The 27,249-nt window shown below is 34.9% G+C and overlaps 1 protein-coding gene across 1 annotated transcript in view; it reads left to right on the top strand.

Moving 5' to 3' along the window:
* Positions 1 to 27,249, top strand: part of SASS6 (SAS-6 centriolar assembly protein) — a 44,062-nt gene that overhangs the window by 520 nt on the left and 16,293 nt on the right. The window contains exons 2-14 of the mRNA XM_001488828.5: positions 5,594 to 5,654; positions 7,207 to 7,286; positions 7,693 to 7,797; positions 8,991 to 9,162; positions 9,853 to 9,918; positions 10,797 to 10,916; positions 16,760 to 16,951; positions 19,041 to 19,235; positions 19,344 to 19,433; positions 19,949 to 20,128; positions 20,507 to 20,588; positions 21,294 to 21,430; positions 23,356 to 23,484. Coding sequence (XP_001488878.2) covers positions 5,594 to 5,654; positions 7,207 to 7,286; positions 7,693 to 7,797; positions 8,991 to 9,162; positions 9,853 to 9,918; positions 10,797 to 10,916; positions 16,760 to 16,951; positions 19,041 to 19,235; positions 19,344 to 19,433; positions 19,949 to 20,128; positions 20,507 to 20,588; positions 21,294 to 21,430; positions 23,356 to 23,484 — 1,609 coding nt within the window. The remainder of the gene's footprint in view (positions 1 to 5,593; positions 5,655 to 7,206; positions 7,287 to 7,692; positions 7,798 to 8,990; positions 9,163 to 9,852; positions 9,919 to 10,796; positions 10,917 to 16,759; positions 16,952 to 19,040; positions 19,236 to 19,343; positions 19,434 to 19,948; positions 20,129 to 20,506; positions 20,589 to 21,293; positions 21,431 to 23,355; positions 23,485 to 27,249) is intronic.

Consider the following 27,249-nt stretch of genomic DNA (forward strand, 5'->3'; position numbering starts at 1 on the left):
ATAGCCCTACTGTCTCCTGGCGGATAAGAACTCTGGTCCAGAGAAGTTAAATAATGTCCGCCAGGGCTCACAGCGACTTCACGGCAGCGCCGGCTCCGGAGCTCAGGCCTTGGCTCTCAGCCTTTTTTTCGCTCTCCTTTGAATTATATTGGAAGTAAATTTAAGCTTCAGCTTAAAAAAAAAATTCAATTTCATGGTGTATTGCCTCTTCTCAATAGTTACTAAATAAAATAAATTACATTTAGTCGACCGAAAACAATAGGGGAAAACCAGAGCTTTTATTCATTCATTTATTTATTCAACAAATATTGCTAACTTGCAAAACACCTTGCTGGGCACTGGGGATACAGTGGTCAGCAAAAACAGTTCTTGTCTTCGTGGAGTTTACGGTCCCGCGGGGCAGGAAATAAAGGCCAGTCTCACAGATAAATGCAAAATTAGCAGTTTCACTGAGGAGGTGGTGGTATTGGGGCTTAAGTAGAGAGATTGACTAGAAGTCAAGAGATTTCAATTTGGTCTTAGTTTCACCGCTCATTAGCTGTCTCTGAACTTCTCTGACCCTTAAGTTGCCTCATTTGTGAAACTGATATAACATGCCTACTGCCCACATGATTTGTTATGAGGGTCAAGTGTGAAAATGTACATGAAAACGAAACAGTGTGGTAAGTGACATATAAAAAATGAAGACTGACTTACTGAGTTGCCTGTATTGTGAAACTAGCGTATAGTTCAGAATTAGGTCCAAAAGCCATTGGCAAACCAGGCACGGAGAGGGTACCAGAACCAGCAGCCGCATATGGAGACCTGTAGGTTATTTCAGTTGGTCATTCTTTTTTTGCCGCCCAATATGGGAGCCATATATGGTTATTGAATATTTGAAATGGAGCTAATCTGAACTGATGTGCCGTAAGAGTAACATGCACACTGGATTTTGGAGACCTACTATGAAAAAAAGGAATGTAAAATATCTCAATAATTTTTATATTGATTATATGTCAAGATGACAATGTTTTGGATATGTTGGGTGAAATAAAATACTAAAGTTAATTTACATGTTCTAATTTTTTTAATGTGGCTTCTGGAAAATTCAAATCTATATACATGGTGGGGCTGCCAGTGGCGCAGCGGTTAAGTGCTCATGTTCTGCTTCGGTGGCCCAGGGTTCACTGGTTCGGATCCCAGGTGCAGCCATGGCACCCACTTGGCAAGCCATGCTGTGGTAGGTATCCCACATATAAAGTAGAGGAAGATGGGCACAGATGTTAGCTCAGGGCCAATCTTCCTCAGCTAAAAGAGGAGGATTGGCAGTGGATGTTAGCTCAGGGCTAATCTTCCTCAAAAAAAAAAGACCAAACTTTATACTTGGGTCATATTTGTGGCCGCCATTGTATTTGTTTTGGACAGCATTGTTCTAGAATGATTATAGAAAGATACAAGAAAGGGGGAAGGGCCAGCCCGCTGGTGTAGTGGCTGAGCTCACGCGCTCTGCTTCAGTGGTCCTGCTTCGCCAGTTCGGATCCCAGCGGCAGACCTAACGCCAATTGTCAAGCATTCTGTGGTGGCCTTCCAAGTAAGACAGAGGAAGACTGGCACAGGTTGTTAGCTCAGGGACAATCTTCCTGGCCAAAATAAAGAAGGAGGGGTGCAAAATTTCTCATTCCAATATTGAAACTCCTAGCTCTTCTCCATCTCATTACATTGTCATCACAGTTATCTGCTTAAAACACAATTCAACCTTTTCACTACTCCTTTTTAGAAACCTTTCATATATTCCTATCACCTCTAGCAGGGGTCAGCAAACTAGAGCCCATAGGCCAGAAGGCATACTGCCTGTTTTTGTAAATAAAGTTTTATTGGAACACAGCCATTCTTATTAGTTTAACAATTGTCTATGGCTGCTTTTGTGCTGCAAGGGCAGAGGTGAGTAATTATGACAGAGACCTTATGACCTGCAGAGCCTAAGATATTTCCTATCTGGCCCTTTAGAAAAAGTGTGCAGACCCCCCTGATCTATAGGAAAAACAATCTAGATTCTTCAGTTAAGTATTCAAGGCCAGTTGAGCTCAACAAATAGTATGAATGCCCACTATGTACCAGGAACTGTCCTAGGTGCTGAGAATATAAAGCTCCTTCCCTCCTCCACCCAAAAAATTTTCATTCTGGCCTTCACGGATCTCACACTTTAATAGGAAACACAAAAAGATTTTCCTTGGAGGGGCAGCATAGCAGAAGTTAAGATAAGAGTTCAGGCTCTGGAGCTAGATTGTCTGAGTTTAAATCTCACTTCTGCCGATTATTGACTGATTTTGTACAATTTTTTTTACTTCTCTATGCCTCCTCTTTAAACTGATGATAATAGAAGTACTTGCCTCATGGGATTATTATGAGCATGAAATGATTTAATACACATAAAGTGCTTAGCACAGTGCCTGGAGCATAATAAGCATTCACTAAACATTAGCTATTATTAAAGTGTGATGAATTCATGAAGTAATATAAATGTACTAAAGTCCTAGAAAAGAAAGAAATTCAGTTGAAGACTGAACTCTGTCTAGAAGAAAGTCTTGCAAAATTTTCGAGTCATGTTGTGACACCAATCTGCTTTTTCGTTTTTGTTTCCTAACCTCCCTCCTCTCCCCAATATATTAGTCACAAGACTACCTGTTATCCTGTGAATGTACCTGATACTCTCTGAATACAATACCTTTACTCCTTCTCTTCCCTCTGTCTCAAATTCTTTTGCTTTCCTAGCCTTCAAGGTCTATTTTAAATCCCTTCACTATAAGAACCTTTTCAGAGTTGCCCAAGTTGAAATTGCCACTTGTCATTTATTAAATAGCATGCTGTAAGTGAAAAATCTCAGTTCTAATTTGGGCTCTGCAGTGTGACCTTAACCAAGTTTGTAACTCTGTGTGTCTCAGATTCTTCCCTTGTACCAGAGAGATAATATTTACTTAACAAGATTAGTGTCGTTAAATAAGATGTGTGTAAAGTGCCTGCCAGGTACTCAGATACTCAGGAAGTGTTAGTAACCCTTCCCTGCCCTCTCTTGAAGGCCTAAAATATAATCAGAAGCAAATCTGAGGTAAAGTCATTTAATCTGATCTCAATGTAAGGACATAGAGCATGTTTATTTCTGTTTGTATCCCTAGCACCCAGCACGGTACCTGGCTTAGAGTAGCTTTGATTTGTTTGAATTGAGTTTAAGGTTATAGCTACTAGGTGGCAGAGGTGGGCTAGAATCCAGTTCTGCTAATGCCAAATCTAACTTACAGGAAGGATGTTATGTAGATTTATACATTCAGAGTGTGACAGTTATTTTGAGAAATAGCATTTTTTGGGTTTTTATTGATTTGTTTTATATTGTTCCTATGACATTAACCATTACAATGGAGAAAATAAGATTTGTGGTTTCAGATAGTATGTCCTATGAAAGCTCAGATTTTTCTGCAAGATATTTCCAGGGGGCAGTGTTTGAAGTAAACATGGAGGATAGTTTTAATCTATGGGCCTCTCCTCCTTTGTTCTTCCAACACCTAATGTGTATAGGCATTTGGAATACTGTAACAACATCATTAATATGATTATAAAATTATCATATTAATGTAACATCCAGTATTATATAAAGAACACTTTATTAAATGGATACATCTTGATTTTTTTTTTTTTTTTACAAATTTGTCAAATATGACAGGACTGTTAAATGTGTAGATCACCATAAAAAATTAGTCATCAACTGCAGTGTCATACCACTATGGCAGTATGTACTAGAAAAAACTTCCAAAAGATGAAAACCAAACATAATGACATTACAGGCCTGAGAAGGCCCTCACAAACCTAACTCAATTGAAATTAGGAAATTGGAAGTTTTTACCCCCAAGAACACTTAATTTAAGTGGAATTGGAGTAGGAATCTAATCTGTTTCGCAAAGATTGCTCTAGATACTAGAAAATTAGAAACAAATTCTCTTGTTTCGTTTTGTTTTTTCTGAGGAAGATTAGCCCTGAGCTAACATCTGTTGCTAATCTTTCTCTCTTTTTTTTTTTGGCTTGAGGAAGATTAGCCCGAGCTAACATCTGTGCCAGTCTTCCTCCACTCTATATGTGGGTCACCGCCTCAGCATGGCTGACGAGTGGGATGTAGGTCTGTGTCTGGGATCTGAGCCCATGAACCTGGGCTGCCAAAGCAGAGCACACTGAACTGAACCACTATGCCGTGGAGCCAGCCCCAAATTCTCTTGTTTCAAAGATAATTCGTCCTATCTTTGCGGTCTTCACTAGTGTTGCTTGTTCATTTTCAGATAACTAATACGAGTTATGGTAACCTCATCGTATGAACTAAGATTTAGCATCTAATCATATGTTCAATAGGAAATTTAACTAAAATCATATGTTTTAAACCAGTATAAAATTGCAGGTCAGAGCATAAAAAAATTCAAACAGTTGAATCTAGCCTTGGTCAACTATTACCAAGTTTTTTCCATCAACACTCAGTTGCTATGTCTATACTTTTTACTTCTGCAGTGGATAAGTAGTAGAATGTGGGAAAGATTTAAAACACATCTTTAGAAGAATAACTTAAAATTGAATAAATTCTATTTGTGAGTTTGCTTTCTTTCTCTGTACATCAGGGAAACACCATTGGTATTTAATTCTAGTAGGATAGTTTGAGAACCACTTCTACAGAGATGTCTTTTCACCAGTTTTTCCCTTTATTTCCTGAATTATTTAAACATTTTTGCTTAATTTGATTAATGTTTATGGATACCTTTATTTTAATTTAATTTAAGTTATTTTAAAGACAGGCCCTGAGCTAACATGTTTACCACTCTTCCTCTATTTATATCTGGGGTGCCGCCTCAGCATGGCCTGATGAGCAGTGCTAGGTCCTCACCCGGGATCTGAACTGGCGAAAGCCTGGGCCGCCGAAGCGGAGTGTGTGAACTTAACCACTCAACCACGCGCTGGACCCTATGAGCACCTTTATTTATATTCCTCTGTCCAATACTGGGTTCTCTATGATGCAGATAGAATATGGAAAGCTATGGTTTCTTCCTTTTAGGGTTTGGAGTTACTCTAGGATTGGATAGATGATAATAAACTTGTTGACAGTAGTTCTGTGGATGTATTGCATAGGGAGTGTATTTAGCACATTTTAAGTTTTTACTTAAATTACTTGACACTTTAAGTTTTTCAAATGGAATCTCTCATACATCAATTTGATCATTTGAATTGGTAATTTTTTTAATGTGAAAAGTTGTTATTAAAGTGATGGATTGTCTTTTAATAGATGCTACTTTAGAATCAGGGCAGCACTAGGCATTCCACATCATTTATATCATTTAGTCCTCACAATAACCCCATTGTACAGGAGAGAAAAATTGAGCCTCAGGTTAAAAACTTGATCACTTGCTAGTGGAAGAACAAGCACTTAAACTTCGAATCCAGTGTGCTTTCTAAACATGTTTGTAAGTTAGGGAACACCTGTGGAATATCTTGTAGCTCAAGACCCAAAACTGCAGCTAATACAAATGACAGTGATAACTCATTTCATGTGAATGTTATTGACCGTTGGGTGTATCTTTCTATACAGGAGAGTAAGTGTTAGAGTGAGCGTTGAACTACAATCAGTTTCTAATCCAGTTCACAGAAAGGTTGGTATTTATTTTGTTTTTGAAATATGATTTCTATACATTATAGATAATTATTTTTATTCTTTAAGAATGTGAGATCTTTTGTTATACCCGTTTTGCTTTTTAATTTGGGGCCATTTTGTAACTTGCAAATCTGGGGTGGTAGAATCTACCGAGACAACTAAGAGATTATTCTACCATATATTTCTAAAGTATAGGGGAAGAATTGAGGGTTGGGGAAACAGTCTCCTTAGGTTTGCCCAATGCATTCGTAAGTTGGTAAAATATATATTGCTACTCTATAGAATTGGCATTTCATGGTGTAAATGTGAGAATGGAATGAATTGAAGCACTGCAGGGAGATATTCTTGAACTTTTATTTTGTCTTTTGAAGAGAGGTATTTAGAGCGTCAGTCCTATATGATCTTCAGAAGTATGAGTCATTAACAGAGATGGGGATATAGAATAGACAGCTAAGAAATACAGCATCTGTTTTCTCTGTGTCGTAGCTTTCCCTAAACGTATTCAGGGATCTAGTAGTAGTAGTAGCGGCTTCAGTTTTTTATAGCATCTTGTGGTAGATTTCAAGAAGTGCTTAAATAGAAGCTGCTTTAAGAACAGGGTGTTCTGAAATACCTAGATTGCTAACTTTCCAGGGTAGAGATTATATACTGTACTTCTTACATGTCATTCCATATGCCTGCTGTACCTCTTCATTTTCTAGCTCTCCTTGTGAGTCATTTAGATTTGTCTAGGACTCTAGCAGTTCCCCAGTAACCACGAGTAGATTTTGTTTCAAGGTGGAAGCGTGTTCTTAACTGGAATGCCTGTTTCTTTATTAGTCCTCCATCATCTTGTGCTGTGGCTTAACACCAGTGTTCTCTGAAGGATGTGATTTCTCTGTACTTTTCTGTCAGCTTTAGCTGCTGTGATGATTTACTATGCTGTAAATTTAACTACCTGGAAAGTGGTCTTTATGAAAGGTATTCGCTTCATTTGAAACTGAAAACAGATGGGGTTCCACGTCAGTGACCACCTGGAGTAGGAGAGAATAGGCTCTTAGGAAGAAGCCCTGGCAACATGTCACCTGATACCCCTGTCCTCTGCCTGAGAGAGAAATGCTTCTTTCTTTTCTAGGGTGCATGATGGTTTGTCTTCTGCTCATGTATTTGCCACTTTTGAAATATGAGACAGTTAACTTGAGGGAAACTGAAAATGTAATTGAATATGCTGTGGTCAGTGGTAAAGAATATCTTTGTCATGGTATCGTAGTGCAGCAAGGGCTGGGTCTGAATTTTCCTAAGCCTCTGATAGGGTAATATTCCTAAACTTTCAACTCCTAGCGTTTAATTAACTTTTATAGACCCCTCTGTGGCTCTCAAAGAGCAGAATATCTGCCCTTGTTTAAGATTGTACGTCTTTAAAGACTAATGAAAGCCCAGTGGCAGGAGAAAACAAAGCCGTCTGAAGTATAACAGTGATACATTGATGTTATTGGATAATTTCACTTCGAAGAAGGAAGAAATTACTCTAAAAGCCAGATCTACTGAAAATATTAAAATTTTTCTTTTAGGATTTAGTTATCCGTCTGACTGATGATACTGATCCATTTTTTCTGTATAACCTTGTTATATCTGAGGAGGATTTTCAGAGGTAACTAAATTTATTTTTCTGATCCTGTATTTAATCTAGGAATAAGTAAGTTAAGTTTTATGAATGTAGTGGTACTATTCTCTTTGCAACACATACATATTAGGAACATTTCTGTATTTGGGGAACACTGGACTATTTATACTCTAATTATTCAGGATGTTTTTGAAAATAATTATTTCATAGATTATCAGAGTTCTGCTTAAAACAGCTCAGAAATTTGGAACTTTAGCTAAATTTATTGACTTTTTCTCTCCCATTGAATAAATTTTATAAAAATCAAAGCTGCCTAGCTTAGTTCTTTTTTATAATGGGTGTTTAGTAAATAAAAAAAATCTTTCAGGTTGATAATTATTATTAAAGATGTAATTAAATTTTTAAAAAATCTCTTTTCCTGTCTTCTGTATAGTTTAAAATTCCAGCAAGGTCTTCTGGTAGACTTCTTAGCTTTCCCACAAAAATTTATAGATCTCCTTCAGCAATGTACTCAAGAACATACCAAAGAAGTTCCAAGGTAAGCCTCATGAGAGCACTACATCATTAAACTCCTCTCAGGACGAACTGTTCTTTGTAAGACAAGTTGATGGCGAAGTATTTTCTATGTATTATAAGTATTCCTGTCTATTTTAAAAACTGAGATTAGGGCTCCATTAAATCTCAAATTTTAAGGAATCATTAAAATCAGAAATATTTACCCCTTAATTTTCATGTCTTGGCAAAGCAATTAAAATTACCTGAAATATTTAACAGCATCAAGTAAATGTTTTTATAGTGAACTCGGAAGAAAGGAAGAATAACGTTTTTTGTGTGTATATTCATATTCATGTGGCTCTAACACCTGATCCTTTCATTGTAAATTTCACCAACCTTTAATGTATCAGTTTCAATTGATGGTTGTTGTTTGAATCAATAATTTCATTAAGAACTTACAAAATTATGCTTTTCTAATTCTATCATTCTGTATTTATTAGGCATAATTCTATAAAGAAGAACTTTGCTCATCAATTAGGGCTATTTGATTATCTGATAATTCATAGAGAAAAGGATAAATGTTTAATTTTTACTTTTAAATTGTCAGTTTTCAGAGTACGGAGTTGTTACTCTAGATGCTTTTGTGGTTTCAATAAGTTTTTGGTTTGTTTTTATTTTTAGTTTTTTGCTTTCTCTCTCTCCTCATCTGTCTCTTATTCTATACTCCTGAACATTTATATATTCACTATATTTCAATCAATTCTTTTTCTCGCCCAATTTATTCATTTTTTCCTATTTACATCAATATATCCAGTTTTACATTGGGAGTCCTTTCATATTGGCCTGTCTGATTCTTTTTTTTTTTTTTGAGGAAGATTAGCCCTGAGGTAACATCTGCTGCCAAACCTCCTCTTTTTGCTGAGCAAGACTGGCCGTGAGCTAACATCCGTGCCCATCTTCCTCTGCTTTATATATGGGACACCTGCCACAGCATGGCTTGCCAAGTGGCATGTAGGTCCACACCCAGGTTCCAAACTTTCAAACTGGTGAACCCTGGGCTGCCGAAGCAGAATGTGTGAACTTAACTGCTGCGCCACCAGGCCAGCCCCTCTATGATTCTAATATGTCCTCTTTCCTGATCCTTTTATCATTGATGATTCAATGGAGCTCATCATTCAATGGGAGAGAGTTTCACTATCTCATAAATGTGTTATAATAAACACTTTCTCTTCAAAGGTTTTTGCTACAGTTAGTTTCTCCAGCTGCTATTTTGGATAACTCACCTGCCTTTTTAAATGTGGTAGAGACAAATCCTTTTAAACATCTTACACACCTCTCACTGAAAGTTTTACCTGGAAATGATGTGGAAATAAAGAAGTTTCTAGCAGGCTGTTTGAAATGTAGCAAGGTAAGATTTAAATTTAAGTTATTCTTCTAAAATAAGTACCAAAAGTTTCTGATAAATCACTGAAGAGCTATATTGCCATTAGTTTTTGTTTTCTGCAGAAAGTTTTTTAAAGATGTCCAGCAAGTTTTTATAGCATGTAATGAATTTATTTTATTTTATTGTTTCTCATTTAGTCAAGGTACAACAAGGATAGAACTGGACCAGAAATTGAGAAAACTTAGGTCCCAGGGTATTTACTTACTTCGTGTGGCTTTGGGCAGGTTACTTAAACTCTTGATGTCATGGTTTCATCAGCTGGTAGCTAAGTGTGGAAATATCTACCATATCTAGCCTATCTTAAATGAGATAAAATATCTGAAAGTGTCTTAAATTACAAAGTACTCTATAACTATATAAGATGTATAGCACAAGGAAACAACATTGGGATGCCCCTTAAGAGTTTTCAGAGATTCTCTTTAGTCAAATGCTATGGACCAGTGCATCTCAAAATTTAATGGTACTCAAATCTTCTAGGGATAGTATTCATGTAGATTCTAACTCAGAAGATCTGAGGTAGAGCCTGAGAGTCTGCATTTCTAACAAACTCCCAGGGGGATTCTGATCCTATACTGTTGCTACACTTTGAGGAGCACAGCTACAGATGATAAAATTAAATTGTGATCTGTGTAATTTTATTATTTTTATAAATAGGAAGAAAAACTATCATTGGCACAATCACTAGAGGATGTTACTAGGCAACTGAATTTCACACAAAAGGTAATTGAAATTTCATTTTGTCTTTGTAAGTCATCCAAATATTGGCTCTGAATTGCTTCTTGAATCAAATCGAGGCTTTTGTACATTTTTTTTTCAAACATGCTACCATTGAATTCCCTCTTTTTTTTGTCATCCTTTTCCTACCAGTTAATTATCTTAATCTTGTGCTTCCTCTCTGATATTTTATTCCATGTAAACATTTGTTATCCTCAGTAAAAACACATTCCCTTCAAGTCTTCATTAAATAAGATAGTGTATAGTATCTGTCACATGTTCTCTGCTCTTCTTTTGTTCACCTCATTCCTCTTGTCTCAAATAGCTTTTCAGTTCCTGTCTTCTAAACGTTTCCCTTTCTTCCTTTTGTTATGTTTAGAATTAATTCCTCTAATAGGCCTGTCATGGTTTCAGTCATAGCTGCTACCTCCTTGCCCCTAGTCCTTGAAATTGAGGAGGAAAGTATATCTAATAAGCTTCATGGCTTCAGGTAGAAAACTGTCCTGCACAAGGTGGCCCATCTTGGGAACATATGTTATTATGTTTTTGTGTTTAAGTGAACTACTCCTTGTGACTAACTTGCTCTACCCTGGGTTGCTGTATTTCTTAATGCCTGAGGAGAGGATTGGGTGGTGCAGAGCCAGATTTGACTAGAAGATTAAAGATAATTAAGGTTGACCTATGGGCCGTTTTAGCTCTAAAATTGCTTTTATTCTAATCTTGATTTCCTCAAATTCAAAAAATCTGTGTAGGAAAAGGCTTTGAGTTTGTCTTGAAAAGCTGTGATACCATTTTCTTTAATATCCTTGTAAATATTGCCATGTTCTAGTCTAATAACTTATTCAGAAAACTGTGTTAATGTTTTGTATTGAACTCTAATACAGACATTATCAGAAAAAATCCAAGAATTAGATAAGTTACGGAATGAATGGGCATCGCACACAACAGCATTGTCAAATAAGCATTCTCAGGAACTGACAAATGAGAAGGAAAAAGCCTTACAGGTATGAACCTTAAAAGAAACTAGAAAAATATTTTGTTATTACTGTTAGTCGTTTCGTTAATTATAAAAGTAATATATGCTTGCTTTAAAGTTTTCAAACATTACAGAAGTATATGAAAATTGTCTCTCCTTCAGTCTTAATACCCAGAGATAATCTGTGAACATTTTGACGTGTTTTTCCAGACTTTCTCTGTATATGTAAAAAATATTTATAAATTTATAAATATTTGCTTATATTTATAAATTTAGGAATATGTACATTATATATAATTACTGATATATATGTATGTGCACACATAGTGGGCTTTGTTTTTGTTCTATGCTAATGAAGCCCTACTGCGTATATTGATTGTAATTTTTGTTTCACCTAACATGACATCATAGATATTCTTTATCAAATCAGATATTCCTTTTTAGTGGTTGCATAGTATTCATTATCTGAACATAGCATAAATTATTTAACTACTTACCCAACTGGTAGACATTTAAATGCTTCAAAAATTTCGTTATTACAAGTAATACTCCAGTGAACATTTTTTGTTCCTAGAAGTGAGATTGCAATATACTCCTATAAAATATTAATTAATATTGCAAATTTGCCACCCAAAAAGCTTGTACCAAATGGAAGCCCAAAAATAGTGTTTGACCATACTTATTTCCTCACACTCTATTATTATTAACCTTCTTAATATTTGCCACCTGATGAGTGTTATGGTAGTATTTAATTTATATTTCTTAGATTTTCGACAAAGATAAACATTTTTTCGTATGACTTTTGGCCATTTTGTTTTCTTCTGGGGTTTACTTTTTAATATCTTGTGCTTATTTTATCTATGTGACTATCATTTTCTTTGTAGTGTGGATTTATTTTTTAACTTTTATATTACAGCTTCTTTAATATTTAATTTCATTTTTGTTTTTAATATTTAATTTCATTTTTGTTTTTAATGCACTTTACTAGATGTTTGCTGTTAAGGGTGCAGCTTGATGATATTTTTATGTGTAACTTCCACCCAAATAAAGATTCAGAAAATTGTACCAACCCCCTCTAGGTTCCCTTGGGTGCCTTCCCAGTCTGTATCATACTCCCATAGGAGGTCATCACTCTTCCAACTTCTGTCGTCATTGACTAATTTTGTCTGTTCTTGAATTTCATATAAGTGATGCAGTATGTACTTACTTGTGTATGGCTTCCTTCACTCAGCATATCATCTCTGAGATTCAGTTATGTTCTTGTGTGTTTCTTTTTATTGTTATGTAGTATTCTCTTGTGTGAATATGCCATAATTTATCTATTTTCCTGTTGATAGACATTTGGATTGTTTCTGATAATTTGCTATTATTAATTAAACTGCTGTGAACATTCTTGTGCATGTCTTTTTGTGAACAGATGCACTAATTTTCCTTGGGTATTTATATTTAGGATTGGAATGACTAGGTTCTAGTGTAGACTTAGGTTTAACTTGGTAGAAACTACCAGTTTTCCAAAGTGGACATGCCAGTTTATACTGCTGTTCTGTGGGTGTGTAATTAGACCTCATAATAATGAACACTTTTTCATATGCATATTGATCACTTGGATCTTCTATTGTGAAGTGCCTGTTTGAGTCTTTAGCCTGTTTTTAAATTGGGCTATTAGTATTTTTCTTAGTGATTTGTAGGAATTCTTTGTTCTGGACATGAGTCCTGTGTCAGATATATGCGTTGTGAATATTTTCTGTCTGTGGCTTGTGCTTTCATTTCTTAATGGTATGAAGTAAGGATATTTTACCTTTATCTGTTATGTAGATTATAAACATTTTTTCCTGGCCTATCATTTGCCATTTACGGGTATCTTTTGCCAAATACAGTTCTTTTTATTTGAATTTCATTAAATCTGTCAATCTCTCCCTTTATGGTTTAAGGCTTCATTTCATGTTTCACCCCAAGGTTATGAAAGATATTCTCCAATATTTTCTTCTAATACTTTTATAGTTTTCTTGTATTTAACTCTTTAATCTTTTTGGAATATATTTTTGTGGAGTGTATGAAGTATTTTTTTGACGTAGAGTCAGTGAGTTGTTCCAATACCATATTTCCCCAGTGATTTGAAATACAACCTTTAACATACACTGAATTCCTTTATGTATTTGGGCTTATTTCTGGACTGTTGGGAAGATCTGATATGTCTGGAATTTTCTTCCCTAGTAGAACTATCTCTTGGTTTGTTTATTCAAGTCTTATTTGTTTAAAACAGGCTCTTTATTTTCTTCCTTTTCTCCTTTCATTTTTTCTCTTACATTTCTTGTTAACTTTTTGCCTGGAAAGGTTTCTGCTCTATAAATGGGACCATCTACACTCCACCACTGTGATATTTTCTAATTGTTTATTGCTAATGTGTATTAATATGGTACCCATTAATTCTAAATTACATTCACATATTTGCATAATATACATATTCTAATAGTTTTGGAGTTGATTCTCTTAGGTTTTCCAGGTGGATATAAAAACTATATAAAAATGGTAATTTGTCTCTTCCTAAGATTTATGTCCCTTTTTTTTTCTTGTATAGAAAAGTGCTGAATAATAATGGAATCTTTATCTTGTTCCAGTCTTTTTTGGTAAATAACTGAAATATTTCACCATTAGGTATGATATTTGCTCTACATTTGAGAAAGTTTTCTTCTTTTCCTGGTTTCCTAGGAGTTTTAATGCAAAGAGTGCTAAGTCAGATAAATTGAGTTTTGAGAATCTAATCAAATAATCATAACATTTTTTTCACTTAATCTGATAATGTAATAAATGATGATAATAGATTTCCAAGTGTGGAACCATCTTTGAATTCATAGTATAATACTTAGTCAAAGAGATTTTAATTAAAGTGTTGGATCAATTTGTTAATATTTAATTTAGGATATTTGTATTTATATTCATAGCTGAAATTGGTCTGAAATTACCCTTTCCCTGAACTCTATCTTAGTCTGCCTGTTAAAATTATGGGGTATAGACTATGGTATTAGAATTATGCTAGCGTCATATAATGAGTGAGAACATTTTCTAGTTTTCTTTATGCTGTAGAACAGTCAGATAACAAGGAATTATCTGTTCCTTGAAGGCCTGATAGAATTAGCCTTTTATCATTTGGATCTGGTGCCTTTTCTTTTTGAGAAAGATTAGCCCTGAGCTAACATCTGCTGCCAATCCTCTTCTTTGTGCTGAGGAAGATTGGCCCTGAGCTAATATCTGTGCCCATCTTCCTCTACTTTATATGTGAGACGCCTCCCACAACATGGCTTGATGAGTGGTGGTTAGGTCCATGCCTAGGATCCGAACTGGTGAACCCTGGGCCACTGAAGTGGAGCACGCGAATTTAACCGCTATGCCACCAGGCTGGCCCTTTGGTTTGGTGCCCTTTTGAGGCATTTATCTTTAGGTTCTTTTTCCATTTCCTTCATGATTATTGGTCTGTTTGGATTTTCTATTTTTTCTTGAGTTAGTTTTTAAAATTTTTATTTCCTGAAAAAACATGTATTTCATCTATGTGTTTAAATGTATTAGTACAATATCATACATATTGTCTTATGATTTTTAAAATCTTCATGTTATTTCTTTTATGTTCTTAATTTGTTTTTTTAATGAGACAGGATGGTTTGTCTTTTTTTTAGTATTTTTGAAGAATTAGTTTTTCATTTTATTAATTAGTTCTACACTGTTTTTCTCACTATTTCAATTAATATCTGTTGTTTACTAAATTATTTTTGACTCTATTTTCAAACAAGTTAAGTTCTAAAAGTTTCATCATAAGTGCATTTGTTCATAGCTCAAAAGTGACTGAAGAATTCTTTTTTCCTTACTGCATTTTCGAATAGGGTTGTGAATCAGTCCTTAGAGACTTTAAAACCAGGCAACTCTTCTCTTGCTGCTGATAGATATTCTCGAGGGCAGTGATTTTAAAACTTTAGTGCACATCAGAATCATCTGAAATGAACAAATAGAAAATGTAAACGTTGTATGTAATCTTATGCCTTATACTTTCATTTTTTTTAAAACAAAAACTTCACAATTCGCATGATCACTGAGATAAAACCAGTTCTTTTTGTTTTTGAGGAAGGTTAGCCCTGAGCTAACTACTGCCAATCCTCCTCTTTTTGCTGAGGAAGACTGGCCCTGAGCTAACATCTATGCCCATCTTCCTCTACTTTTATATGTGGGACGCCTACCCCAGCATGGCTTTTGCCAAGCGGTGCTATGTCCGCACCTGGGATCCAAACCAGCAAACCCTGGGCCTCCAAGAAGTGGAACGTGTGAACCTAACTGCTGCGCCACTGGGCCAGCCCCAAAACCAGTTCTTTATTTTTACTGCCTTTGGCCTCAGTTGCCTCTAGTCTGTTTGATTACTCTCTTAGACACAGTTAGCATGTTTACCAGTATGCTCCTTTTTTTTTCTTGATTGCTGCTTCAGTGCTTTTTCCAAGATTGCCTTTTCAGTTTATATTTATATAGATTCTTACTTATTTTATCTCTTTTGCTCCCTTCTCCTCCCTCTTCCAGTTTTCCAAAAATGAGGGAATTATTAAAGTAGTAATGTAAAATTCTCAAAGTATTTTATGAGAAAGACATTCCCCTGCACTTGAAGAAATCTTTGAATGGTTACAACTTTTCTGGAATGTAGTTTTGGAACTTGTATCAAGCTTTATATTTGTGTATATTCTTTGACCTATAATTGATCATAAGGAAATAATCTGAATTTTGGATGTATGTCTCTGTACAAAAATATTAATCATAGTTTTATTTGTAATTGTGAAAAATTGGAAACTCCATAGTAGGGCAAGGGTTAAATGAATTGTGGTATAGCTATGGGATGGAATGTTGTGCAACTATGAAAGTGTTTACAAAGAGTTTTTAATGATGTGAGAAGGTGCAAATGCTAAGGGAATAAAAAGCGTGATTAAGTTGTATAAATAGCTTGATCTTAATTTGTTAAATTTAAATATATTGTATGTGTGTGGATGACGTCAATTTAAATATATAAATGACGAAAAGAATATTCCTAAATATTTAGAGTGACTTCCTGGATGAAATTATTGGTTGTGATTTCTTTCTTTGCCTTTAAGAGCATGTATAACTTTCATAATCAGAAGAATATTTTTCAGAGGTATTTAGGATTTGGTAGTGTTCATCAACAGAAATTGTTAGGATGGGTTTGTGGTATGTTTCCAACAGGCACCAGAGATTACATAGTTACAACCATGTTCAAATTTTTTTGTTGGTAAAGTGTAACTACTAAATGTAAGACGGAACTAATGAACAATACCTTGCTGATTTTACAAGTTTGTGTTATTTTAATTATAAAACATATAAATTGGTTGTAAAAAACAAACAATATAATGGTGTGTAAAGCAAATACTGAAATTTCCTTATGTACTCACTCATTTTTTTTTTTTGCACAAATAGGTTCACACTATATATACTGTTTTGCAGTTTGCTTTTTACTTAATCATGCCTCATTCTTGCCTTAACTTAAAGACCATTGCTTCTAAACATATGTGGATTTAGCAGAAACAGAAATTATGAATAAGATCATAGTGGTAAATAAACTTGCCTTTGTTCACCTTACTTTCTCCTTTAATTCAGTTGAATTCTTCAATTTCAATTATGGAAATAGCTGAAATAAAATTGAACTATTTCATAATTGAAATAGTTGAATTGAACTGTTTGAGTAGTTGAAATAATTGAAAATAGATCCTCTTCAAAACAGACATCTTATAAAGGAGAATAATTAGATTGTTTTTTCTTCAAATCTTCTCATATTTGTATTTCTGTTTTTTATTTGAATTTTGGTAATATATTCTTATTATATAATAGGCACAGGTTCAGTACCAACAGCAGCATGAACAACAGAAGAAAGATTTAGAAATGCTCCACCAGCGGAACATCCAGCAGTTGCAGAGCAGATTGTCTGAGTTGGAAGCAGCTAATAAAGACCTAACCGAAAGGAAGTATAAAGGAGACTCCACCATCAGAGAACTTAAAGCAAAACTATCTGGTGTTGAAGAGGTATTGAATGTGGGATTTGGTTTTTTCCCCCCAGTTTAAAAGAACCATTTTAATTTGGTAATTTGATTTTAATTTGATTGCTTTATTACTTGGATGGGTGGTGTTCCTCTGGGTGTTCTGCAAGAGCCTCTTACAGTGTTAGCACAATCAAGTCAGACAATGCAAAAAAAATTGAGAATCTAAAATCTGATGAAAAGGGCTAATTCAGAACTGAACTGAGGTAAACTTGGATGTTTTTAATTAGGGTTTTGAGGAACAGCTCATTGGCACAGCCCTCAGAGTTTTCAGTGTACCCTTAATATCAGCACAATGTCACAGCTCAGGGTACTCAGTGTTGACAGGGTTGGTTCTTTCTCTCAGCCTACTCAACATATCTAACAACTATATGAAGTTTAGTGTCTAGTAATAATAATAATGATAATAGTAATGATGATAGCTAATGCTTGCTGAGCACTTGCTATGTGATAGGCACTGTTTTAAGTGCTTTACATATAGTAATTCATTTAAGTCTTGTAACAGTTCTTTTAAAGTAGGTACTATTATTATCCCCATTTTACAGATGATGAAACTAAGAGACAGAAGTTAAGTAACTTGCCCAAAGTCATATAGCTAATAAGTGGAAGAGCGAGGATTGGAACCCTTTATTATTTGGCTGTCTTTAGTATTATCTAGTTCTTTCAGGCAACAGAGAAGTTTTAAAATTCTTGCTATAGTGGCACATTTGATGATGCTTTGGCATTGATGATAGAATCCTTCCTAGTATTATTATACATTATTGTTATATGAATTATCAGAAAACATATGTAGATTTTATTAAGTCTATCATATTTAGATACAAAGATCACCAGTGTTATTCTAGCTCACAGGACTTCCAACTCTCTTCACCAGTGTGTTATGAGACACTCTAAAGCATGACCAATTTTATGTTCCAATCTTGGTAGTGTTCTGTCCCAACAGTAGGTGTCTACAGTTCGTCCTCCCTGCCCTCTTCACCTTTCATGCCAGTTAGTAAAACATTTCAGTCTTCACAGTACATTGGTTCATTATAATGCTATATGATTTCTTCTATCTTAGCCCTGAAACTGGCCAGTGTGTAAACAGAGTGCTTCATTATGTTGACTTTTATATAATCAAGTGTATCTGATATCAAAGTCTGTGCTTCTAAAACCACTGTGGTATCATGCTATAAAATTATTTTATAAGGTTTTTGTTAAAAATGAAAATTATCTAGGAATACTATATATTAGGCTTTGTATACCAGCAACATTTGGGTTGGTATTAGATGATTGGGAAGTGATTTATTCTAGATTTTTAAAGAATCTATTTTTAATGAGCAATTATTTTTCGCTGTGTTTGTTTTAAAGAACAAACCAAAAGGAAATCCAGAAATGTTAATGTGTTTGTTGACATGGAAAGATATTTGTAATACCTGAAGAAGATAGATTATAAAACTACACACTATGAGCCCTTTTTAAAAAATAAATCTGTATATATAAGCAACAGAGAAAAATGTTATCTCTAGGTCATGGCTCTCACCCTTGGCTACTCTTAGAATCAGTTTGGGAGCTCTTTAAGGTACAAGTGCCCAGGCCCTAACGCACACTCTCTAAATCAGAATCTCTTGGGGGTGGTACCAGGCGTCAGTAGTTGTTAAGCTTCCCAGGTGATTTCAATATACAGACAAGATTGAGAACCACTGCTTAGATGGTAGAACGATAGAGTTTTTTATTTATTTTATGTATTTTGAAATTCTGTTACAGTGAGCATTTACTATCTAAGTGATTTTTTAAAACTGTGAATTTCAAGACATCAGAAAATTCTTACTAGTTTTTAAAAGTTATAGTAATTTATTTATAAATCAGGGTGTTTTATTTTCCCTTGTGGTTGAATTAGATCTTAGTGTTTTTTATTATTATATTACAAATCTACAATTTACATATACCTTTAGAGAGACCTTTATGTCTTTTAAAAATATATCAGTACTAGAACTTTAAAATTATTAAAGACATTTTTTATGTATTAAACGTCTTAATTATCGAGACCAGCCAATTTCCCTTTTTCGTAATGCATCATTTTTTTTTCTCTCTAGGAGCTTCAGCGGGCTAAGCAAGAAGTCCTCTCTTTGCGAAGAGAGAATTCTACACTAGATGCTGAATGCCATGAAAAAGAAAAGCATATTAATCAGCTACAAACAAAAGTGGCTGTTTTAGAACAAGAAATCAAGGATAAGGACCAGCTTGTTTTAAGAACAAAGGAAGCATTTGATACAATCCAGGAACAAAAGGTTTATTTTAAAATTTTGTAAACAAATTGATGATCACATTTACAAGTGATGTTTTTTTCCTAAACAGACACGAACATAATTATTCATGTTTTTTAAAATATGTATCAGGTGGCTTTAGAAGAAAATGGTGAGAAAAATCAGGTACAACTAGGAAAACTTGAAGCTACAATAAAATCATTATCTGCTGAACTTCTTAAGGTTTGTTTTTTTTTTTTTTGTATAATTCTAGATAGCTTTTATTTAATACTAGCACATATTTCTTTCCTCATCTTAAAACACATTTTTTTTTTTTATTAATGTTATGATAGATTACAACCTTGTGAGATTTCAGTTGTACATTTTTGTTAGTCATGTTGTGGGTACCCCACTTCCCCCTTTGTGCCCTCCCCCCACCCCCCCTTTTCCCTGGTAACCACCGATCAGATCTCCTTGTCAATACACTAACTTCCACCTATGAGTGGAGTCATATAGAGTTCATCTTTCTCTGACTGGCTTATTTCACTTAACATAATACCCTCGAGGTCCATCCACGTTGCTGCGAATGGGCCAATTTTGTCTTTTTTTATGGCTGAGTAGTATTCCATTGTGTATATATACCACATCTTTATCCAATCATCAGTTTCTGGGCATGTAGGTTGGTTTTTTAAAAATTTAATAGAATATTAATATTTCACTGGATTATGTAGAGATATACATATGAAGCTCTTTTATAGGCAAATGAAATTATCAAGAAATTACAAGGGGATCTGAAGACTTTAATGGGTAAATTGAAACTGAAGAATACAGTAACTATTCAGCAAGAGAAACTCCTGGCTGAGAAGGAAGAAAAATTACAAAAGGAACAAAAGGAATTACAAGATGTTGGACAGTCTCTCAGAATTAAAGAGCAAGAGGTATAATATTTTATATTTTTGCATGTGTGACTATTTGCAAAGTATAACAAATTTCCTCAGATGTCTTTTCAAAATTTCTGGTTTATCATATGACAGAATGGCTTTGGTTTTTTTTTTCTTCCGAAGAACATGACTAAATTCAACAGAAGTTAATAACATATTTCAGTTTGAACAAGTTATCATGGCTCAAATACCATGAGTGTTCACGTATATATATATATATGTGTGTATGTATATAAAATAAATATTTTATCACATAGGTGAGCTAATTCCTTTATTCTTTAATAATAATTAATAGTAATTATTTAATAGTAATATATTTCTTCAGTTTTTGTTTTGGCCTTTATTATACTTATTATGAGGATTGTCATATTTCAGATATGCAAATTACAAGAACAGTTAGAAGCCACGGTTCAAAAACTTGAAGAAAGCAAACACCTTCTAAAAAATAATGAAAAGTGTAAGTATTTTACCTTTTTATGTAAATGAAGTTTGTAGTTTTGTTCTTAACCTGAAAATTTTATTTGAATTCATAAAAGTCTAGGTAAATCAAGATAGTGCTATATACAAATAATTTCTGGTTTAATTATTCTGACTTAATGTCTTTGCTATAGTGAATTATATCATCTGCCCTGTAAAATAGCAGCATTATAAAGAAAACCATATCACATATCAATAAGCCAAAATTAAAAGTGCTGTAAATATTGACTATAATTTACTGTTTAAATTCATCACTTCTTTTTCTAATTGCTGTGTTTACCTAGGAGCAATAATATGAATTATTTGAAACTGAAATATAAGATTAAGCTTTTAACATTTTCTCAGTTTCTAGTATTGGTCATCAGACGTAAGAGTGTGAACTTTAAATAAACTGTAAGGTATCTATCATTCTAGAAATGAAAGCTTTCAAAGAGTTCTTTGACTAGCCGAAATATATGCTTCTGAAACTGATAGAATAAGGAGTCCTATGAGGCAGTTGCTACAATAATAAGCTTAAGTTATAAAAATTTAGGTAAACCTATATTGTTCCCTTGTGATATAAGATACTTTTAAAACCTTTAAAATTTAAAAAATCTCAATATAATTTTTAAATGTTTACAATTATTAGGAAAATAAAAATAGTCAAATAAAATTCTTTACCTTGTTTCTTGTTCTTTTATTTAAGTAATCACGTGGTTAAATAAAGAACTAAATGAAAATCAGCTAGTGAGAAAGCAAGATGTATTGGGACCTTCTGCCACTCCACCCGTACATTCTAGTAGCAACACAATCAGAAGTGGAATTTCTCCTAACTCTAATGTGGTAAGATTTAAATTAAGTTGTGAGTTATCTTAGTAAATTTCCTAAAACAAAAATATTCCCAGATTGTTAGGAAGTCTCCATGGCTTAAGGTGTTGGTACTAATACAACTGGAGTCCTACAGTTATTAGCACTGAAGTAGAGTTTAAGTTGCACTTGAAAGTGGGATATATAGGTATACTTGCTCTTAACAAAGAGGCTGTATTTAAGGGCTCACTTCTTTATAAGATTTTAATGGATATAGAAATCATTCAGTATTAACTAAAGTAGTGCTGAATGTGCTGAAAAACTTTAACACTCACAAAGTGTTTAGGAGGCGTCAAGAAGGAAGAAAGGGGTTTGGCTCAAGTTTGGAGCTAGGATGGAAGGGGCCTAAACTGAATTCTGTTAGAAAAAGGGAAAAAACAGAAAGAAAAGCCCTTAGCAGGCTTGTCAGCTCTAGATTCTAGAAGAAAGTAGTTATGAGATATAAGCTTTCCAGCTCTCAGGACAAGATCTCTTGCTTTTTCCTTGCAAGAAATAAGAGGGGAGAGAAAGAAAAGCAGCTCCTTACATCTGGGAGCTGGCTTGGTACTATCACTTAGGCCTAGGTGTCACTGGGAGCTGGCCTAGCACTCACAGTTAGGCCTTGGGGGCTCTCCTGTTGAACATAAACAATTTCACAGAATATCAGCATCAGTCAAGGCCACTCTATGACTGTGATGAATCAAGACAAAAACAAGACCACTCTGTAATCATGTCTGAATGCAACAAAAAAATATGAACATTGCCGGAGGACAAAAATGGGCAAGCATCCTCCTGTCCTGGCTAATGTGAGTGACTGGTGCTACATTAGCAGTTACTGCTTTGGCCTTAATACATTCCTCCTGCCTCATTAGATAAGATTTATTCAGATACCCAGTTGTACCATTATCCCCATTTCCTGATAGCATCTGATCCACAGCAAAGCCCCACTTTCTTAAACTGTCCCTCAAAGCACCTAACATGTGCCTAAGTCCACTGAATAAGTCCATTTTAACACCCTCTTCCTGAGACACCCGTCTTATTAGGTTCCTCATGGTGTGCAGTCTCCCTTGTTGTAAGGAGCAGTAAACCCAATGTATACACCTATAGATATGTTTCTGGTAGTCTTTGGCTGGAAGGCATTGGCAGAGGATTTAAAATGGCAGGTGCCTAATTGAATTTTTTATTTACTCTAGTAAATCAGTACATGATGTTTAAAGAAGGGAAAAGATTTCTGCTAGATTGGGAATAGGTACAGAAAGAAGTGCCCGTACTAAATTTCAAACTTGAAAGAACTTGACAGGCTTAACCTTAATGACTGATGGTAAATAGCTGGGTGAAAGATATTTTTATCAAGCAGCCATTGATGTACACAGTTGCTTTTTTAAGATTTGTGTTTCAATTGTCCTGTTATAAAAATAAACTGGTTTTGCGACGTTGGTTAATGGTGGTATCACTATGTTGAGAATTAGTAGCAAAGCAAATTATTGTCTCAAGTGGTCCATTTAAGAACACAGATCTTGATCTTAACTCAGTCTGGCAGAAAATTATTTTTATTTCTAAAATCCCTGATTGGCCTATTGATCTATGACTCCCTTCCCTATCCCCCCCTTTTTAGGAATGGGAAGCCTCGAGGGAACCAACATGGTCCGGGGGTCTTTGTTTTAACTCATCTCAAAGGCAGGTCCAGTGGTTTGTTTTGTCTGAGCTTACACAGCCACATTGAAAAGCCCTGTGGGCCAAAGGTACCCCAGCCTCATGCTGTATAATAAAGCAGGGTTTTGTGGTGTTAGGATAAATAAAATTGGTCTCAGAAATAGTGCTCTTAACTATTAGTTATAACAGATGCTAACGGCTCCTGGATCAGCATATACTATTTAGAACTAATTTCTCATCCTTAACCTTTTTCATGTTTTTGGTTTTAGGTTGATGGTAGACTGACTTACCCATCTTGTGGGATGGGTTATCCTGTCTCCTCTGCATTTGCATTCCAGAATACCTTTCCTCATCCTATATCTGCCAAAAATACCATCCACCCAGTTTCAGGACCAAAGGTAGCCAAATTAATACTTTTATTGAAAAATATAGCAACTTATTAACATACACATATTTTTCAATTTTTAAAAATTTATTCATTGAGCAATTGGTAAGTATTAGATAATGTACAAGATGAATATATTACTAAATATCTAGTATATACGTTTATAGTAAGTATTATATGCACTGTATGATATTTCTTGAGTCACTGTAATTTATAAAAACCTGGACATCATTGTGCTTAAACTTTATTTATTCCTATTCAGTGTCTCCATTTTTTTGTTAATTTTTATTGAGTTTATAATAGTTTATAATCTTGTGAAATTTCAGTTGTACATTACTGTTTGTCAGTCATGTTGTAAGTACACCCCTTCACCCTTTGTGCCCACCCCCGACCCCCGCTTTCCTCTGGTAGCCACTAATCTGTTCTCTTTGTCTACATGTTTAAAATTCCTTATATGAGCAGAGTCATACAGAGGTTGTCCTTCTCTATCTGGCTTATTTCACTTAACAGTTCCCTCAAGGTCCATCCATGTTGTTGTGAATGGGACAATTTTATTCTTTTTTATGGCTGAGTAGTATTCCATTGTATATATATACCATATCTTCTTTATCCAGTCATCAGTTGATGGGCACCAAGGTTGCTTCCATGTCTCGGCTATTGTAAATAATGCTGCAATGAACATAGGGGTGCATGGGACTTTTGGAATTGCTGACTTCAAGCTCTTTGGATAGATACCCAGTAGGGGGGTAGCTGGGTCATATGGTATTTCTATTTTTACTTTTTTGAGAAATCTCCATAGTGGCTGTACCAGTTTGCATTCCCACCAGGAGTGTATGAGGGATCCTTTTTCTCCACAGCCTCTCCAACATTTGTTACATTTGTTTTGGATATTTTTGCCATTCTAATGGGTGTAAGGTGATATCTTAGTGTAGTTTTGATTTCCATTTCCCTGATGATCAGTGATGATGAACATCTTTTCATGTGCCTGTTGGCCATCCGTATATCTTCTTTGGAGAAATGTCTGTTCATGTTTCCTGCCAATTTTTTGATCTGGTTGTTTGAGTTTTTGTTGTTGAGTTATGTGAGTTCTTTATATATTATGGAAATTAACCCTTTGTCGGATGTATGACTTGCAAATATTTTTTCCCAATTAGTGGGTTGTTTTTTTTGTCTCAATCCTGTTTTCCCTTGCCTTGAAGACGCTCTTTAGTCTGGTGAAGTCCCATTTGTTTATTCTTTCTATTGTTTCCCTTCTCTGAGAAGACATGGCGTCCGACAAGATCCTTTTAATACTGATGTCAAAGAGTGTACTGCCTATATTTTCTTCTAGAAGCCTTATGGTTTCAGGTCTTACCTTTAGGTCTTTGATCCATTTTGAGTTTATTTTTGTGAATGGTGAAAAAGAATGGTCAATTTTCATTCTTTTATATGTGGCTTTCGAGTTTTCCCAGCACCATTTGTTGAAAAGACTTTCTTTTCTCCATTGTATGCCCTCAGCTCCTTTGTTGAAGATTAGCTGTCCATAGATGTGTGATTTTATTTCTGGGCTTTCAATTCTGTTCCATTGATCTGTTCACCTGTTTTTGTACCAATACCATGCTGTTTTGATTACTGTAGCTTTGTAGATTGTGGTGGCTCCAGCTTTGTTCTTTTTTCTCAGAATTGCTTTAGCAATTCGGGGTCGTTTGTTGCCCCACATGAATTTTAGGATTCTTTGTTGTATTTCTGTAAAGAATGTCATTGGGATTCTCATTGAGATTGCATTGAATCTGTAGATTGCTTTAGGTAGTATGGACATTTTAACTATGTTTATTCTTCCAATCCATGTACATGGAATGTCTTTCCATCTCTTTATGTTGTCATCCATTTCTTTCAGGAAAGCCTTGTAGTTTTCGTTGTATAGGTCTTTCACTTCCTTAGTTAAATTCACCCCGAGGTATTTTATTCTTTTTGTTGTGATTGTGAATGGTATTGTGTTCTTGAGTTCTTTTTCTGTTAGTTCGTTATTAGAGTATAGAAATGCTACTGAGTTATGTAAGTTGATTTTGTACCCTGCAGCTTTGCTGTAGTTGTTGATTATTTTTAGAAGTTTTCCAATGGATTCTTCGGGGTTTTCTATATATAAGATCATGTCGTCTGCAAACAGCGAGAGTTTAACTTCTTCCCTCCCTATTTGGATTCCTTTTATTCCTTTCTCTTGCCTAATTGCTCTGGCCAAAACCTCCAGTACTATGTTGAATAAGAGTGGTGATAGAGGGCATCCTTGTCTCATTCCTGTTTTCGGAAGGATGGTGCTAATTTTTTGCTCATTGAGTATGATGTTGGCTGTGAGTTTGTCACGTATGGCCTTTCTTATGTTGAGGTAATTTCCTTCTAGCCCCATTTTGTTCAGAGTTTTTATCATAAATGGCTGTTGGATCTTGTCAAATGCTTTTTCTGCATCTATTGAGATGATCATGTGGTTTTTATTCCTCAGTTTGCTGATGTGGTGTATCACGTTGATTGATTTGTGGATGTTGAACCATCCTTGTGTCCCTGGTATGAATCCCTCTTGATCATGATGTATGATCCTTTTGCTGTATTGCCCAATTCGAGTTGCCAAAATTTTGTTGGGAATTTTTGCATCTATGTTCATCAGCAATGTTGGCCTTTAGTTTTCTTTTTTTGTGCTGTCCTTGTCAGGGTTTGGTATCAGCGTGATGTTGGCCTTGTTGAATGGGTTAGGAGGTGTCCCATCCTCCCTAATTTTTTTGAACAGCTTGAAAAGTATAGGTGTTAAATCCTCTTTGAAAGTTTGGTAGAATTCCCCAGGAAAGCTGTCTGGTCCTGGAGTTTTATTCTTTGGGATGGTTTTGATTGCTGTTTCAATCTCTTTCCTTGTGATTGGTCTATTCAGATTGTCTGCTTCTTCTTGACTTAGCTTTGGGAGATTGTAAGAGTCTAAGAATTTATCCTTTTCCTCTAGGTTATCCATTTTGGTGGCATATAGTTTTTCATAGTACTCTCTTTATAATCCAACGTATTTCTGCGGAGTCTGTTATGTCTCCTCTTTCATTTCTGATTTTGTTTATTTGAGCTTTCTCTCTTTTTTTCTTTGTAAGTCTGGCTAGGGGTTTGTCACTTTTATTTATCTTCTCAACGAACCAGCTTTTTGTTTCATTGATCCTTTCTACTGCCTTTTTTGTTTCAAAAGCATTTGTTTCTGCTCTGATTTTTATTATTTCTCTCCTAGTGCTGACTTTGGGCTTTGTTCTTCTTTCTGTAATTCAGTTAGGTATAATTTGAGATTGCTTATTTGGGATTTTTCTTGTTTCTTAAGGTTGCCTGGAGTGCGATAAATTTCCCTCTTAATACAGCTTTTTCTGTATTCCATATGAGTTGGTATGGCATGTTATCATTGTCATTTGTCTCCAGATTTTTTTTATTTCTTCAATTTCTTCAATGATCCATTGCTTGTTCAATAGCATATTGGTTAGTCTCCACATCTTTGTCCCTTTCAGAGCTTTTTTCTTGTAATTACTTTCTAGCTTTATAGCATTATGATCAGAGAAGATGCTTGTTACTATATCAATTTTTTTGAATTTATAGAGGCTTGCCTTGTTTCCCAACACATGGTCTATCCTTGAGAATGTCCCGTGGGCACTTGAGAAGAATGTGTATTCTGCTGTTTTTGGATGGAGTGTTCTATATATGTATATTAAGTCCAACTGTTTTAGCTTTTCGTTTAATTCCACTGTTTCCTTGTTGATTTTCTGTCTGGGTGATCTGTCCAGTGATG

Source organism: Equus caballus, chromosome 5, assembly GCF_041296265.1.
Source record: "Equus caballus isolate H_3958 breed thoroughbred chromosome 5, TB-T2T, whole genome shotgun sequence".
Classification (NCBI taxonomy): Eukaryota; Metazoa; Chordata; class Mammalia; order Perissodactyla; family Equidae; genus Equus; species Equus caballus.